The following is an 18612-nucleotide window of genomic DNA, read 5'->3' on the forward strand; positions in this document are numbered from 1 at the left end:
TTGTTCTTCAGCGTTGGTTGCAAACCTCAAAGCTACTTAACCTCGTATGCATTGCTGACGTCATGACGCTACTTCCGCATTACCGGTAAAGCACTATTCTCAAGTAAACGAAAGCGTTCTGTCTGATTGATTTGAATAGTCTTGTTTTCCTCCTTGTCTGTCGCTAATCAAATATGTCTAAGCCAAAATTAATAGTCTTCGACCTAGGTAAGTTTTCACGCTTTTTAAGGTTGTACTTTAGAATAGCGGTATGGATTTATAAACCTGAAACCTGAAGAATGGGAACATAAAAAACTCTTCCTCATATAGTTTCATGCTGTACAAACCACAGAATGTGCTTAGTGACGTTGATTTCTGATACTGCAATAATAATAACTAGTAACTATGCAAAATATATTTTGCGTGTGTGAGTAATATATAATGTATACTTAATCTGTTCGTTTATGTTCCCCCACCCACACTATTTCATAAAAAAGGAAGAATTGCACTTAATTGCAACCGGTTTGAAGTCATTTCCTTTTGTGAACTAATGTGACTTCTCATCACAGAATGAGGCAGAAATTATATTATTTCATAGTATTCATTTATGGTATTCACTAACTGACTGTTGAACACCTTTGACATAAATGTAAATATTGTAAAGGCTGTAATGTGATTGGTTATTAAGCTGTCTTCTCCAGTGGTAGAAGCATTGATATCTCCCAATAACGAAACCATCTCTGGTTACTGGCACTGGATTATTTATGTGTCATGTTAATATACGTTTATTTATGTTTAAATATAATGATTATGGCACACACTGAAATATAGTGACACCCCTAAAATAACACAATAACAGTATACTGGTGTATATAGTGACACCTTTTATATATAGAAATTACTATTATATATTTTTTTTTTCTGTCTTGGATTTAAACAGATTACACCCTGTGGCCGTTCTGGGTCGACACCCATGTTGATCCACCTTTTCACATTGATGACAGGTTTGCTTCATCAGCTATAGCATTAATTCATTGTTTGTTCTCAATTAACATACTTCAGAGTTGTTTATCCTGAAGTTTTTGCTTTTCTGCTGGCACACGCTGACTTGTCTCCTGTTTCTCCAGCGGCATGGTGCGGGATTCAAGATTTGCCAAGGTTCCCATTTATCATGATACTGAAAAGATTTTGAGCTCATTGCATAGTCAGGGGTTCAAGATAGGCATTGCATCACGGTAAAATTGCAAATGATTGAATGAACACACACACACACACACACACACACACACACACACACACACACACAAATCACTTATATATATATATATATCTCTCTCAAAGCTGTAATCTTTTTCTGTTTCTCATAGAACCAGTGAGACGGAGGGAGCCAATCAGCTGCTGTCACTCTATAAACTTGACCAATACATTTCCTTCAAGGAGATCTATCCCGGTTCAAAGGTCACTCACTTTAAAAGGTACAGAAAGGACTTTTGAATTTGACTGGTAATCAGTAAAGTTTAGTGACATGTGGCCAAGTATAGTGACCCATTTTTGGAATTTGTGCTCTGCATTTAACCCATCCAAGTGCACACATACACAGTGAACACACTCCCGCAGTTTTTGCACAAGATTTAAACAAAATAAATTATATTGTTAATTCTACAAGGACACTTTAAGAGTTAAGTTGATCAAAAGTGACAGTAAAGACATTAATAATGTTACAGACGATTTGTTTCAAACATTTAATAGAACTTTCTATTCATCAATAAATCCTGAACAAACAATCAGCATAGTTTCCATAAAAATATTAAAGGGTGGGGGGTGAAATGCTCGTTTTCACTCAGTATCCTGTTAATCTTGAGTACCTATAGAGTAGTACTGCATCCTTCATAACTCCAAAAAGTCTTTAGTTTTATTATATTTATAAGAGAAAAACAGTCTGTGCCGATTTTTTTGGAAAAACACGAGCGTCTGGAGGCGTGACGTGTGGGCGGAGCTAAAGAATCACAAGCGCGAGTAGGCTTTTGCGTTGAGAGCATTTGGAAGTTGTGACATTACTGTGAGGAAAAAAAAAACATCATCCAAATCAAACCATGGCTAACAGTCAGATTCAGCCGTTTATTTATGATCCAGAATCAGATCCGGAGGCTGAAACTGAACGAGAGCAGCAGCAGCAATGACTACAGCAGGACGTCTCTATGTGGTATGTACAGTGTACAAGAGGTTTACTTGATGTACTTACGCGCCGATAGCTAAGTTAACAACACAGAGATATTTGAAGCAGTTTTACTCACCGCCTGCGGTTCCAACACACGATCGTGACCATTTTTCTTTGGGATTGCATTATCCTTAAGAAATAAACGATACGCAAATCCGGCATCAAACTGGGCCTTGTTTGTAAAACAAGCATCTTCAAAATGCAGGGAACAAACAAGAACACTTGCTCAACTCCGTCGATGCTCTGTAAAAATAAACTCTGTCCACTGGTCCCTTAATGTTTTTTTTTTGGTAATCTGTGCAGGGTTGTCTTGACCTCGCAACCAAAAACACACTTCTTTTGTGACATTTCGCGACGCTCTCGCTCTGATCAGTGAAGTCTGTTGTGCTCTCAGTGCTGTGCTATACGGGAGCGCGCGCTCTTCCGGCAGAAGTGCCCTTGGGACCCATATAAGGAAATTCCGCTCCATCTAACGTCACACAGAGCCATACTCGAAAAAAACTTTCCGAAACTTGTGACAAACCGGAAGGAGTATTTTTGGAACAGAAATACTCCTTCAAACATACAACTTAATTTTTGAAACTTTGTCCATGTTTAGCATGGGAATCCAACTCTTTAACAGTGTAAAAAAACTCAGTATGCATGAAATAGCATTTCACCCCCCCTTTAAGCAGCTAAATTGTTGATAATAATAATAAATGTTTGTTAAGCAGAATATCAGCATGTTAGAATGATTAGAATGATTTAGGGATCATTTGACACTGAAGCCTGGAGTAATGATGAAATAATTCAGCTTCACATAACAGGAATTAATTATAGTTTAACATATATTCAAATAGAAGTCAGTTATTTTAAATTGTAATAATATTCCACAATATCACTGTATTTTTAATCTAATAAATGTAGCCATGGAGAGTATAAAAACCTTTCAAAAACACAATTTAGTTCTGTTCTAAATCAAAGTGGCATAATAGTGCATGCATCTCTCTTGCATGTGGCATTCTCGCTCACACATGTGTGTGTCTCCAGTACCTCAGACCGTCTGACTGTTGTTCTGTCTCCAGGCTGAAAGCTGACAGTCGCGTCCAGTTTTCTGACATGATGTTCTTTGATGACGAGGATAGGAACATCTTGGAGGTTGGCAGACTGGGTAAGTCTCTGCTTACTCTCCTCAGCAAACCTTTATAGCTGCTTCAGAGATCTGGAACTGTGTGGTGAAAGTTGGAGATATCCGGTTGAATCAGTTGCTGTTTCCCGCTCTTTTAGGTGTTCACTGTGTGATGGTTCGTAATGCCATCACCTGGGATCTAGTCAAGAAATCACTTGAGGAGTTCAGCAAGAAGCAGTGAAGGCGTCTGGTCCTGTGGAGATGCAGCTGCTGCAAATGAAGAAGAACCCATTTGCTGTGCAAAAAAAACTGAGATGTACTGTATAGAAGACTAGGAGGGTTATGTTTAGTGATTATTTCTGTCTAATCAACCGTTTTTAACTTAACTGACAAAAGCAATTGGTGAATACTTATAATTCTGATTTAACATTTAAATAGTCTATTATTTAGCTCCATTTTAAAACATTAAATGAAGCTTTTTTTTTTCTTTTGGTAATTTGAGATGCAATTTATTTATATTTTATTTTTCAATGTGTGAAATTATAATTTGTTCCTTTATTTAAGTGATACACCTAATCTTCCAAAGAAATGCTCCTTTGCTCCAAAAATGGAACTAAAAAATTGTAAAACAAAAAGGTCAGTATTTTAATTGTTACTATGCGTGACAGATTTTTCAATGGAAAAATAGATTTATATTTATTACATTTAAAAAACACGTGTGTTCCATATTTTTTGGTCTGTATTTAAAATGTAATTTACTCTCTTATTTGTCTCACTAATTTAATGTATTCCTCCACACACAAATAATATTTTTTATATAAAAGTAAAGATTGTAGTTTTAATTGATAGCTTTAAATATACTGTAGTATATTAAAATAGTTTTGTCATGCTGTACTTGTTTAATTATTTTATTTTTTAGAGTACTGAAATATTTGCCCATTTATACCAAAGTTTGGGGTTAGTAATTTTATTTTATTTTTTAAAAGAAATTAATACTTTTATTCAGCAAGAAATCATTAAATTGATCATACGTGTCAATAAGACATTTCAGATAAATTCAGTTCTTATGATTTTTTAATCAAAGAATCCTCAAGTATTTGAGTATCCTCAAAAAAAAAAAAAAAAATGTCTGCAGGTTGAAGCAACACCAATATTTATATTTAGTGATATTTAGCCCCTTAAATGCAAATTTTACCAGGGGAACCCCAGCAGGAAAAAAATAAACGTATTTTTACATGTTTTTAATGCAATTTTAACATAATTGAGCTAGTTTTGAGTAGCAATTGGGTGGGTTTTATATTGAATCTTCAGCGAGGATAAATAACTTTTTAAAAAACATTTTTAAATGTAGGCTATTAATCCTCCTAGATTAAAATAATAATAATAAATTAATTAATTAACCATAATGTTCTATATCATTCACTAAAACCATTTTTCAAATAATTTCTTGGGAAAAAAAAAAAATATATATATATATATATATACACATACATGCTTTCATTTTATTTCAGCTATTATTTCAGAGTAAGATTTCTTATTTGGTTTAAGTATAGTTTAAGTAAACTAAAACTAAATACTACTTAAAAGGTAGCCTAATTAAAAACTGAAAGCACAACAAAATTTGTAAAAATGAAAACAAGATATTACAAAAAACTGGTAGTCAAATGATTAATCGCATCCTAAATAAAAATATTTGTTTACATATGTGTGTACTGTTTATTATATATATATATATATATATATATATATATATATATATATATATATAATGTATATATATACACACACACACACTCACATCCAGCATGTTTTGAAAATTTTTTTTTTATTATATTTGTATATTTTATAGTACATATAAATATATTTCATCTACAAACAACATTTTCTTATATACCTGCATGTGTATGTATTTATATATAGTACATAATACATACAGTACACACTCATATTTCATTACTAATCGTTTGACAGCCCTACAAAAAAAAAAAAAAAAAAAAAATATTTTAAAAACTAACAGTATATCAGTATACTGATCCTACAAAAGTTTTATTTTTTACGAGCGCCGCTCTTCTGAGGAATTAGCCCATTATAATGCTATCCTCCTCACAGTGGTCTTGAGGTAGTCTGGGAGAAAACAAATGTTAATTAAAGTCCTTCATGAAGGTTTCATTTCTCCAGCGAGCACACAAACAGCCAGAGGACATAATCTCAGAGCAGGTGACAGCAGGATCTCTCATAATCCTCATAACTCATGCTATTATCACAGCTACATTTTCCCGCGTTAAATAAGAGATTGCTAACGGCTACAGGGACCAGGCAGCCATCACGCTCTGCCTTAAGCGCCATAAAATGTGAATTACATATAGCAGACGACGCTGTCTTGAAGGTGTAGTTACTTAAATCTTCTAAAAAAAACATTTTATCTGTGGTGGTTTGTATGTTTTGCTGAATAATTTAGCGTTAGCGGGCAGCATCTTAAAGGCCTAAAAGCCCGCTGGCCTCCTTTTACTTCTAATGTAATACTATTCCAGCTCAGGGTATTAATAACGGCTTGCCTTTGCCTTCTAGATCCCGGCTTTCTTCTGAATAAGTGATTCTGTCTCGATGACAACCTGTTTAGATAAAAGCAGAAAGTGCTGCGCACATCACACAGTTCAAGAGACAGACGGAAAGATTGCACTTGATCTGGATCTCTCATCCTGAGGTCTAAAGCCTATAGCGCGCTTCTACCTCGCTTTCTTCTTCTCGGTCTCGCTGGCGTCTCCCGTAAAAAGCAAAGTGACAGTGCAATAACAGCGCATTCTCCTTCTGAACATCACAGCGGTTTCGTGTCAGCTCGAGATGCTAACGTTTTATGTAGTTTGTGGCGTGCCCGTTGTGTGCTGTAGATCTTAAAATAATTTAAATAATTTACGCCGGATAAAAAATTGATGCAGTGGATTATAATTAAGCACTGGTGCCAACACACATCATATATTTAAAGCTTTCAGTGAAACGCTAAAGAAATGATGAACATTTAAAAACGTGTTTGATATGAGCCATTATATTAATTGTTTTTGAGTATAGGTATTAATTTTAATGGATTTGTACTTGATGCTCTAAAGAGTTGGCAACACATTTTACACAGGATTTTATTATTATTATTATTATTATTCAACATGCGCAGGGACTTTAGAGATTTACTTTTTAAAACAAGAATTTAATTAAAAAAAAGTAATAATAATTATACATACCATATATATATATATATATATATATATATATATAGCCTAAATGTAGCCTTCCAGTTTAAGTGAATCAGTTTTCTACAATCGACAGCATGTCACATTGAACCTGAAAGATTTCTTTAAGCAAACTAGAACTCATTCAAATTAATGTGCACACCTATGGAGCCACAGGACATGTTACTGATGACTGAAATAGAATTGTTTTTGTCAACAGTTGTTATTCATAATTTAACTATTATCTTTTCTAGGTGAATCACACAGTTCCCAGCATCCATCCCACAAAACAGGGGTTTTGCAGTAATCAAATCTTTGTTCCCCCCAAACCGGACACCTTTTATTTTTATTTCTATATTTTGTTTACATTTTAATTATTTTGTAATTTTATTATTATTATTATTATTTTAATTTGTCTATCTTTTTTTTTTTATATCAGTTGCAGTTATTTTAGTACATCAAGTTATACTAATATAAAAAATAATAAATGTTGCATTGCCATTCATCTGAAAATACTGTGTTTCAGCTGAATTTTATTTCAGTTCACATTGTTTCAAGTAACAAAAATCTAATGATTAAAAAAAAAAAGATTTGTGCAAATATATGCACACGCATGAATGATATTTCAGACATTTTCAGTAAATAATGACTTACATTTCAGTCTCTTCATCACACATCAATCATTTCAGTTTTTTCAGAAGACATTTTTTTTTTCAAAACCTTTTCACAAAAATCTTTTTTTTTTTCAAAACCAGTCAAGTAGCACAGGTATATTTGTAGTGATAGCTAAAAATACATTGTATGGGTCAAAATGATTGATGCTTTGCTTAGAACTTAAATTGGTCGACTTTAAAGGAGATTTTCTCAATATTAAAAAAAAATGTTTGCACCCTCAGATTCCAGATTTTCAAATTGTTATATCTCTTCCAAATATTGTCCAATCCTAACATGCATCAATGGGAAGCTGATTTATTCAGCTTTCAGATGATCTAAAAATCTCAATTTCGGAAACCTCCCCCTTATGCCTGGTTCTGTGGTCCAGGGTCACATATGGTGCATTTACTCCTATTGAGAGCTCGACAGATCACTGCAAACTTCCATTTAATAGAAAAGAGAATATTTCATATGTGCTTTACTGAAGAAAGTCAGTCATATGTACACAGATCTGTGAATCCACATTTACCAAAGTTCACTGTACACCATTTATTGAACATCAGATGACGGCCTGTTTGACAAGAGAACGTACAACACATTGGCAATTCTCAGGATCTTCCAGCTGTGGTTTTACAGTAGGACTGAACTCAACATATACATAAACAGATTCAGATTTACGTACAGTCAATTCTCTGGTCCAAAAGGCTTGTCAGTTCTCCAATGATATTTACATCTGTACATGAGAATGCAAACACCATATAGAGGACAAAAAAAAAAAAAAAACCTTTATGAAACAGGATAACATTCAGTTCAGAAGTTCACTGTCTCAAAGTTTCAGTTGCATAGTTCTTCCATAAGAACAAAAAGGGTTGAAGACGTGAAGTGGTTCAGGAGGTCCAAACCAGGCTAAGCATCCTGACTAGTGAAGAGAGGAAAACCGGTCTAAAAACAGACAGAAGTAAGCCATGCGCAAATCATCTTTATTCATCGATGTGTGTGTGGTTGCAGTGACCTAGTAAAAAACAGCCTTTTATCGAACCGTTTTAAACAGTTTAGCTTCCTCGCTGTCAAAATCCGTGCAAGAGAGCGTTGCCTTATTAATACAAAAACGTCAATATGAATTTGTCAGCGATTGTACATATTTCATGAGACCTATTTTTCAAACAATGGTGCTCCTAAGGGCTGAAATCAATATTTCAGAAATGAGATGTTTCATAACTTTGGCTCGTCATGGCAATGTGAATTATTAACTTAAGTGTAACGGGAGAACGATGAAAGAGACGACTAAGACATGTGCTGCTAATATGTGTGTGCGAAACAGGATGGGCCCAAAGTCATCAAGTCAAATCACCACTTATATATTACAGGTTGTGTAAACGGAGACATTTTCTGTCATTTACTGCATTGTAAAAACACTGATGGATAATGAAAAGAAAAAAATAAAATAACTGAAGTGAATATGTTTAGGTTTAGGTACTATTACAAAAACTAAATCTGAAATAGAAATAAATGTAATTATTTATACGTATATAAATGCATGTGTGTGTATATATATATATATATATATATATATATATATATGTGTGTGTGTGTGTGTGTGTGTGTGTGTGTGTGTGTGTGTGTGTGTGTGTGTGTGTGTGTGATTTATAAATGTAAATATTACATATATTTCTTAAATATATACATATGTGTGTGTGTGTTTATATATACATATAAATATATACAGTACACATTATGTAAACAAACTTTTATTTTGTATTTTATTTGTGATATATGTAATCACAAATAAAATCTGAAATTTTTTAAAACTAAATGAATAAAAATGTAACTAAAATCACATTAAAGCTTAAAGCATAAAAATAAAATATAAAATAAAATGTATATTTATTTATTTAAATTAAATTAACATTATATAAATTATACTAAAATTTCAGTGGTGAATCTGATATTTGATAAATAATCAGATAGTACTGTTGATTAAATCCATCAAGCAGATTGTAAAAAAGCCATGTCTGTCATCTTTTTCACATTTCTGAGACAATAAAAACTCTTGCTCTGATCACCATGTTAATCCTGGGTATAAAAGTCTGAGACAACATTGAAAATCTAAGAATTCAAAGATTTAGATAAAGATGATGTTTGTATTTTACAGCGTAAGCACTGTGTGTGGCTGGATGTCAACTGAACACGAGTGACTTACATAAGACTCTCTGCTCCTCTCAAACACTGACATACTGGTTTTTGGCAGGTCCATATAAAATTCTCTTTTTCCAGATTGTGCTCATTGGCTCCTTTCAGCACTTATTGCTTTTGAAAGCTCACGATGTGACATCACATCCTCCCTCATTGCTCCCATTTCCTTTTTAGTGCATTGCTTCCAGTTCTTCTGTGTTTTCCTTCTTGGCCTGCAGTGTCTTGTTCAAATCCTCTTTTCTCATTTCTGTCTCACTCTCGTCTTCGGTCTTGTTCATTTCCTCTACCAGATGTTCTTCTTTTAAACACTCACCCTGGTGTTTTTCATTATCCTCTTTTTCTTTCGCTCGCTCCCTGAAAATATCAAGCAACCTGTCAAACTTGGGTCCCCACTCCTCAAATCTGTGTTTCTGTCCCTCTGTATCTTTTTCGGCCTCACTTTCGAGCGAGCTGAGAGACGTGGCCTGTGAGCCGCCACCCTCCAATCCGTACGTCTGCAGCGAGTCGTATGGTGGCTGCATGGGGTCAAAGGTCACCAGGGCTAGACGGTGCTGCAGGAAATCACCCATACGGTTTGTCAGTGAATCGGCGCCTGCCTTTTCAGAGTTTGCTTGGCCAACCTTTCCATTCCCCAAGCCCCAACCTCTTTCATGAAGTCCCGCCCCTCCAGGGAGGGGCATCACTAGGTGTGGTACATAGTTCTGTCCGCCCACCCCATACAAGCCCATTAGTCCAGCAGTCTCAGGGTAAAGAAGTGTCGTCCCGGTCAAAGGTATCCCTCGGCCGCCTCTCAGTAAAGTACCTTCCATCGTTCTGAACGGCATCTCCGTAGTGCCCAGGCTGGTTGAGCTCTGGCTGGTGCTGATGAGTGGAGCGTCCCCGTTCTTGTCCAAAGCCGAGCCAGGGTTTGAGTCGTCTGTGGTGATGGTGGAAATAGAGGCTCGTGTGGTCAAGCAGTGAGGAGACGCCTCGGGTTTATGGCTCACAGAAGTGCTGGAGGACTCTGAACAGGAACCGCTCTGGCTGGAGCCCTTCACGAACAGAACCTGGTCCGAATTCACAGACTGAGAGAGAAAAAAACATGATCAGGCCATTTAATAGCTCAATAGAAACATTTCTTATTATTTTCAATATTGAAAACAGTGGTACTGTCTAATATTTTAATATTACATTTAGTGACGTTTACACTGTCATTTTTTTCAGGATTATCTGAAAAATAGAATATATATATATATATATATATATATATATATATATATATATAGCATTTATGTGATAGAAATAGAAATCTTTTTTAACATTATAAATGTCTTTACTGTATTACTGATCAGTTTAATGCATCCTCAATAGACAATGTATAACGATATAAATATTTTAACTTAACATGAAGATTTAAAAATCAGATGACAAGAGAGCAAAGATTTTCTTTGTTTTCACAGTAAATGGGATTTTCACTCCCAGAACCCATCTGTTGCATTCTAGATGACTGTAATGTGATAAATAGTCTGTGACAGGAAGGATACCTGATCCTGGCTTAGTGTGTGGCTTTCAGAGATGACCTCACTTCCTGTCTCGCTCTCTTTTGGAATGCTGTCGGTGGATCCATCTGCTCTTTTATGTTCTGATCCATCTCTGCTCTTGTCAATAAATACAGAACCGGATTCTAAAGGGCCACCGGCCTGGCCTTGGCTGCCAGGAAGAACATACGCCAGTTTGGCGAGATCAAGCCTGGAGTTGAATGGGCCGAGTCTGTTTCTTGAAGCTGGAAGGGTCTGGATGCTGTAGCAGTACCGTCCATAGAGGGGTGCAGAGACAGGACGGCGTGGGTCCAAACCCAAACTCTGACTCCAACTGAAGGTTCTGATGCTGTCCAAGTTATCCTGAGAATACCTGTTATAATAAAATAGAAATTAGACATCTAAAATGTATGAATTAGTTTATTGGTTAATATAGATAGTATAGCAACCTATTTCAGCTACATGTGAAAAAAATAATAATTATGATTATAACATAAGTCAAAAATGTGACATAAAATGTAAAAATTATATAAAAATAAATAAATAAATAACACATTTTGACTTAGTGTCTCGTAATTGCAAAAAAATTGAATTAGTGTCTCATATTTTTGACTTCATCAATTTTCACTTTTATCTCATAATTATTGCTTTACACTTATTTGGTGCTTAAGAAACATTTACAATTATCAATGCTATAAAAATATCTTTACAATTTTTTGTGTGTGGAAATTGATATCTCATAATTATGAATTTGTATCTCTAATATCTTGATAATTGTGTATCGTTTATCTCAAAATTAGTATCTCATAATTTCATATTTTTCCTCAATTACTTCTTAAGCATGCCATGAATTATGTTAGTGTCTCATGTTTAACATGACATAAATAATTTTTTGTCAAAATTTTCACATTTTTTAATCTCAAATTGTTTTAGTTTCTCACAATGTAGCGTTAATCTCATAATTCATTTTTTTTTTTCAAAAATGTCAATTATTATTTACAGCACTTTTTTTTTTTTTTTGTGGCAAGAAATTAGCTCCCATAGTTATGCCCTTAAGATAGTAATCAATTACATAAACATTGCAAAAAAACTTCTGTTTAATTATTAAATACATCACCATATTTGGGAAAACTGTGCAGATCCAAGCATTTCATTGGGCTTTTAAAAGAAAATCACATTCCTTGCAACTTTTGCACGTAAACCAGATATTTCTAAGTTACCAAAAAAGTTGTTTGATTAAAAGATTTGTTGTAGTCCCAGTGGAAACTCCCAATGCAACGATGTCATTTGTGTCTTTAAAAATAGTTGCTTGTGAAGTATTTTACCAACCTGCCCAGGAGTATTACAATGACATCAAACGGGAATATGATGGATAGAGGACTAGAACACAGAGTGGGTTTGAACGGCATAAATATTCACTAGATGAACTTTGCACTGCAACAGCTGTCAGATTTGCATTGTGAAGGCTCATTAAACCACACACACTCCTGAGTACAGAGCCCTCATTAATCAGATATACATTTAACATCATTTAGAGTGACTGAACGTATTCAGAGTAACCCGAGATTCGAGATGAAGATACACCAGTATGTTTGTGGTGAATGTCAGCTTATATTCAAGCTGAATTATTCACATGGGCTTTTAATATAAAATGGCATTTTCTAAGCCAAATGTCAAGAAATGACATGTGATTTAAAAGATCAGATAGTGCCAGCAATAAATCTGGGAGATTCAAATGATGAAATGAGATGTCTATTTATGTGAACATCAAAGTCATTGTAAACACACACACACACACACGCAAACACACTCACATATTCTTGCTGTCCTGAAGCCGCTGTGCCCTGCGCATGCTCGGAGGGGCGCTCTTCAGGGTAGCGATATCGAAAGCGGCCGTGTCTGCCTCACCGCCTCCTTCATCATCATACGTGATGATGTTCTCCCTGATCTCATCATCCTCCACAGGAGACTGAGTGTCCCGTTTCTGCCTTCGCAATGATAGCGAGAGCGCCGCCACCACTATCGAACAAAAAAAAAAAAGTGAGAGAAAATGACAGGAAGTTAATGCCACTTTTCATGAATAGGGTGCAAAATGGATAGTTTCTTGATTTCCATTTAACAATAAGTGAAAAGAGGTGCCTAACCTTGAGAAGATGTTAAAAGTCAACTTTTGGCTGTTACGCTGATGTGTATATAACTATCTATTTCTCTTGCTAGACTGACTTTATATTAGATAGCAGTTCATTGGTTTTCTCTATGAAAATGTGTGCACTTGGAACATCTCTTTCAATTTTTATACATAAAATACATAAAAATACTGAAAGGAAATATTGCTGTCTAGCATGTTAACACTTTACTGCAATGGAAAATGTTTCTTAAAAACTAGTTTCTTAAAAATGTTTCAAAATGACTCAGAAACTCTTTTAACTAAATTATATTTATTTGTATAAATTAAAAACTAAAATATAGTGAATCATTATTGTTTCTCATTATTGTTTCTTCCTAAAAGCTTTTTCCCCCTCACTTTTTCATTTTTGCCTGAAAACAAAACAAAAACAAATTGCAAATGATAATTGCGTTATTTTTGCAGAAATGCAATTATATCACTGTAAACACTTCCAAAACTGTAATAATATATATATCCAATAATATAACTATTGCAAATTTCTATAAAATTCCCAGTGAGAAAACACATTAGTGCACTTCCGATTTCAGGCAATTTTTCCATTATGATACAGAGTTGCCAAAACTTCATAATTTTCTGTAAAGCCAAGTTAGATAAAAGTTAACCAGTTAACAACAACTAATTTAAGATGTAGAAAATAAGTTTGTGGAGGACTTTAGCAGACGCCCATGATGGCTGACTTCAAAATGGCTTTAAAACATTCATTCATTACTTAAAAGACTTCCCTTTTATGTCTAATGCATTATGTTGCAGGTGAAACAGTGAGGGAAATTATCTTGCCACATGGCTACACTGTAAGACCCCAAAGTGTATTTGTAGAAAATGCCTTTTCCACCTCTCACTGGCTTTTTTAGTAAAGTTTGAGTGTTCAATGTCATTTGGGGAACCTTGAGGGAGGCTTGTTCCGCAATCTGGAAATGCCATACGATGCCCTCAGCACTCATCAAATGGTTTTTATTATGAGTGACTTAGTGAAACCCAAACACGTTCATTAGCAAACCCAACTGACAAACAGAGGAGAAACAACGAGGCAGGTTGGTGGAAAGTTTGAATAACCCCAAAAAAACACATATTTAATGGAAGAAAAGCTGCAATTTGAAGACACGCCAGAAGGCAATGGCGGATGAAGACAGGGAGTGATGGACAGATGTAGCAACAACACATCATTAAACCAGCCAGGTATAGAGGCGGAGCGAAGGGCGAGCAGCAATCACAAAACCTGACGAAACGGACTGAAAAGCAGAACTGACCCAGCAGAGTGGACGCACAGGCCAGGATGGCCAGCATGGCGGCCGAGCTGACGCCCAGCAGCGGGGAGTTTGACGGTAAAGGCAAACATGCAGTCTGTCTCTCCCAGTCCGGCACAGACGCCTTATCATTCTCATCCGTTTGTTGTTTTCGTTCTTCCGCCCACATGCCTCCATTTTGGCACGGACACACCGTTACGGTAATCGTTCCTGTGCTGCTGAGGTCTGACGCACCGTCACGGAGCATTATGGGTATTTTTAGAGTAGGTAAAGAAGAGGAGCGAGGAACAGCCTTCAGGGACGACAGGAGCACCAGACTCGCCGTGTGGTCTGGAATCAAAAGAAATGAATAACATAAAAAGGCACCAGTCACGAGACACATTACGAGAAAAAAAGAATTATAAAAGGAACAAAAATTATTTAAAACACTTACAAAACAAATAAATAACTGTAATTATATTCTATGGTGAGAGAAACACATTGTGCTAAGGAAAATACAGACTTATTAAATAAGTATAAATGTGAAATTTATATATATATATATATATATATATATATATATATATATATATATATATATATATATATATATATGTGTGTGTGTATGTGTGTGTGTATACATATTCTATTATTTTCTATTCTATTCCAAGTGTGAGGAATATTTCATTCATATAACAAATATAAATTAATAATATAATACATATGTAATAAAAATGTACATGTTCCCAATAATATAATAATCAATAATAAAAAATCTATAATCTTAATAAACATTTTTTTAAATAAAATATATACACACAATAATAATATATAAAATATTTATATAGCTTATATTTATAATATAAATAATATAATAAGATATAATATAATAATACATATTAATAATATGATACATATAATAAATATGGATATGTTTTTCATAATATAATAATCATACATATATAAATGTAATATTTATAATTAATAATTGAATAAATATATTTTTTATAACATTTATACAGTACACACAATAATAATACACACCTACAAACATTTATAAAGCTTACATTTATATAAAAAAATTGTGAAATAAATAATATCAAAACTATAATTATTTTGCACTATAATATATAATGGAGATAACTTCTTTACTCAAGACTTTCTTATTTCTCTTTTTGTGTTCCACTGCAAAAATAACAGCATACGGGTTTAGTCAGACATGAATGATGAATAAATGTTAATTTTGGGTTGAGCCATTCCTTAAAGCAAATTAGAAATCAGCAGATTGAAGCGGCGAAGAGGACAAATGAGCGAAATGAAAGAACGGATTGCCGGTGCACAGAGAAGGGAGTTCGCCGTGTTCACCGGAGTAGAATGTGACAAAAAAGATAAATGGATGAGCGTAATGAAGGAGGATATATGTCTGGACAGAGACCGGGAGGGAGATGAGGAAAACTGATGAGGAAGGAAAGACGGATGGATGACAGGGGAAGCGAGCGCACCTCCCCGCTCTCTGATGGAGAAGTTGAGCGCGCTGCTGGACTCTGTGGGAATGCTGAAGTGGATGGGAGAGTTGGAGCTGCTTTGGTCTTTATCCGTTGCTCGAATCACCTGCACCACCTGAAACACAAATCAAGAAAAACTGATACAGTCAATTGTGCAAATAAGACTGTTTTCTGCTGTTGAATGGATAAAGGATTAGCAATCTAACACGACACGTCATGTTCGGGCTGACTCACTGTGCACTGCCTCAATATCAGTCGCTTATACAAATCTGCTTCTGAAATGCCTTTGTTGAACCAATCTATTCAAAGCGTAGCATGCAGGGTCACTTTTCCCTCAGAAATGCAGAAAGTATCATGATCGTTCAGCTGATTACTATTGAAAAATAAACCCTTGACAGGGAGATCAGAAATAGATGAAGGGATTTATTAAGCATAAACGTCCAGTTGACTGCACATAATTCTACTTATTATATGGCTACTTGCCATATAAATATTCAATGGACATGCAATCATGATGTGAAAGTAAATGATTTTAATATGCAACAGCTATTGTAGGAAATCAGTTGCCTGGAGCAGCGATTAATTATGCAATATATTACTTTACTGCAGATTGTGCTATTGACCAATCAGAAATAAGCTTCTCAGATTTGTTTATTCAAGAAGAATTGTTTATTATTGAACACTGGCGTCTTTTATTTAATTGCTTTGACAATATGACAAGAGCCGACATGCATTAGTAATTTTACTGTGGGGTGTTGTTAAGCAAACAAACCAATGCGCAATAAATTATAATTATTACTGATAATATACACAGATACACAAGAGGTGTACTATATATATATATATATTTTTTTTTTGTATTAGATTTTTTTTATTAGAATCTAATTTTTCCCACACAAATTGCACATAATTTCTGTCTGATTGTCTTCCATTGTGGATGCTTTATGGCCACAATAATCTTTTAAAGCAGACGATGCTTTATTATTCACAGACTCTTTCTTCTGCAGGCTTATATAGGGTCAGAGATCACCAACCTGTCCAGCTGCGCTGGAGTCGCACACGGCCGGGTTGTATTGTCGGTCCAACTCGGGGGCGTTGTCATTGAGGTCCAGCGTCTCTATGGCAACCGCTACCCTGGTGACTTGGTTGGGGCTGTCTAAGAAACAGAAAAGAACAGCATGACGGGACATACAGTATATATATATATATATATATATATATATATATATATATACTGTAGCAAAGAAAGTTTGGTATGAAAAGCTTTTAAGCCGCAAGTAGGTCAGCTAAGTCTTTCTGACCATGAAACAGAAGTTAACTCCAATCTGTCTCCTCACTGTTCTTCATACGCTCTTTTGGGACATAACGTTACATCATGAGCAGAAGTGGCCCGAACGTCATCTGATGTTCATGACATTACATAAAGCCATAACAGAAGCACACTTATCACACTCAGAGCGAGTGTCTAATATGAAAGTAATTACTGAATATAAGCTGAACAAATCCACTAAAGACTCCGAGTGACTTCTGAGGATGCAAGATAGTGTTTTACGAGGGCCAACGGGAAGCACAAACAGGCGACCTTGAGCTGGGGTGAACCGGATTCGAAAGCAATTCCACTTTTCATTCTACAGTATTATCCTTTTCTCTTCCACTTCTGTCCGCGTGTGTCTCTGCCATGAGCTTACATGTCTACGGCAGCCACAGAAGTAATAGCCTTCCTGTGGGCCGATTACACGCTGCTACCTGTGTGAAATTGTTAGGCGCTCAGAATTAATGTGATATGCCTTTAAGAGCGGCCTCGGTGCAGAGGAGTTCTGGTACCTCTCTGTGTGGCGATGATGGTAATGTTATGCCATTGCTCCTGTTCCCGATCCAATTCCACGCTGGTGGTGATGAGGCCACTGTCAGAGGCGATACGGAACAGTGCCTCGGGGTCCGACTCGGGATCAATTGAGTACCTGAGAAGAAATGGACAGGAATAAAAGAAGGAGGGCAGACATATTAGAAGGTATAAAGGATCCAGTGCATCAATAAGCCAGTTGAGCAAGTGAAACGAAGCAGGTTAAGTGAAAACAGCCCACATGCTTCCCTTGGCAGACAGAAACATGATGCAATATGAGTTTTTTAACTAATAATGTAAAAACTGTATGTGCTGTGTGGGTAAAACCGGTCAAGACCATGTCCTGGTCATATTTTAATGCAAAATCAAGTAATCTCTGTGATGGGCAGCTGAATTTTCAGCATCATTACTCCAGTCTTCAGTGTCACATGATCCTTTAGAAGTCATTTGTATATGCTGATTTGCTGCTTGAAAACAGTTGTGCTGCTTAATAATTTTTTTGGACCCCGTGTAAAATTTTTTTTTCCAGGAATCTTTAAGGAATAAAAAGTTAAAAAGAACAGCATTTATTCAAAATAGAAATCTTTTGTAACAATATACACTACAGCTCAAAGGTTATGGGTCAGTATTTGTTTTTTTAAATAAATTAATATTTTTATCCACCAGGGATGTGTTCAATTGATAAAAGGTGATAATAAAGACTTATATTGTTAGATTAAAATAGAAAACAGTTATTTTATATTGTAATAATATTTTACAATACTACTGTATTTTTCTGTAGACATCATTTATCAAATTAACAAATATACATAGATATGGCTCTTTGTTTAGATCTGGTTTTTCACTTGGGTAAATAAAAAAGTACATAAATAAATCTAATTAATTTGAAAACCGCGCAAATAAAATATAAGGACATGCTAAGAAGTTTCAAAAATGCAATTTTCTGTTTTAACCTGTCCTTCA

General features: G+C 35.1%; 2 protein-coding genes across 2 annotated transcripts in view; one reads left to right on the top strand and one right to left on the bottom strand.

Annotated features, from left to right (window-relative positions):
* The first annotated feature begins 45 nt into the window (after positions 1–45).
* On the top strand, positions 46–5007 carry mdp1 (magnesium dependent phosphatase 1). Its single transcript, XM_052593187.1, has 6 exons — positions 46–207; positions 920–983; positions 1107–1214; positions 1347–1454; positions 3262–3347; positions 3464–5007. Exons 1-6 carry the CDS (start codon positions 174–176, stop codon positions 3544–3546), a joined length of 483 nt encoding a protein of 160 aa, XP_052449147.1. The 5' UTR covers positions 46–173; the 3' UTR covers positions 3547–5007.
* A 2707-nt stretch (positions 5008–7714) lies between these two features.
* The window catches only part of LOC128011092 (cadherin-11), a 64907-nt gene continuing 54009 nt past the window's right edge, over positions 7715–18612 (bottom strand). Inside the window, exons 8-14 of the mRNA XM_052593171.1 lie at positions 17631–17767; positions 16841–16962; positions 15804–15921; positions 14326–14652; positions 12705–12909; positions 10897–11263; positions 7715–10437 (exon numbers count right to left, since the gene is read on the bottom strand). Of these exons, the coding sequence (XP_052449131.1) occupies positions 9544–10437; positions 10897–11263; positions 12705–12909; positions 14326–14652; positions 15804–15921; positions 16841–16962; positions 17631–17767 (2170 nt within the window). The 3' untranslated portion in view covers positions 7715–9543. The remainder of the gene's footprint in view (positions 10438–10896; positions 11264–12704; positions 12910–14325; positions 14653–15803; positions 15922–16840; positions 16963–17630; positions 17768–18612) is intronic.

Source organism: Carassius gibelio, chromosome B23 (assembly GCF_023724105.1).
Source record: "Carassius gibelio isolate Cgi1373 ecotype wild population from Czech Republic chromosome B23, carGib1.2-hapl.c, whole genome shotgun sequence".
NCBI classification, from domain to species: Eukaryota; Metazoa; Chordata; class Actinopteri; order Cypriniformes; family Cyprinidae; genus Carassius; species Carassius gibelio.

Bases quoted from the DNA above. Each gene is read 5' to 3' on its own strand.
- mdp1 (XM_052593187.1), top strand. From the start codon at position 174: ATGTCTAAGCCAAAATTAATAGTCTTCGACCTAG. The intron at 208-919 runs GTAAGTTTTCAC...GGATTTAAACAG, and splicing joins ATTAATAGTCTTCGACCTAG to ATTACACCCTGTGGCCGTTC. The intron at 1,455-3,261 runs GTACAGAAAGGA...TTCTGTCTCCAG, and splicing joins AAGGTCACTCACTTTAAAAG to GCTGAAAGCTGACAGTCGCG.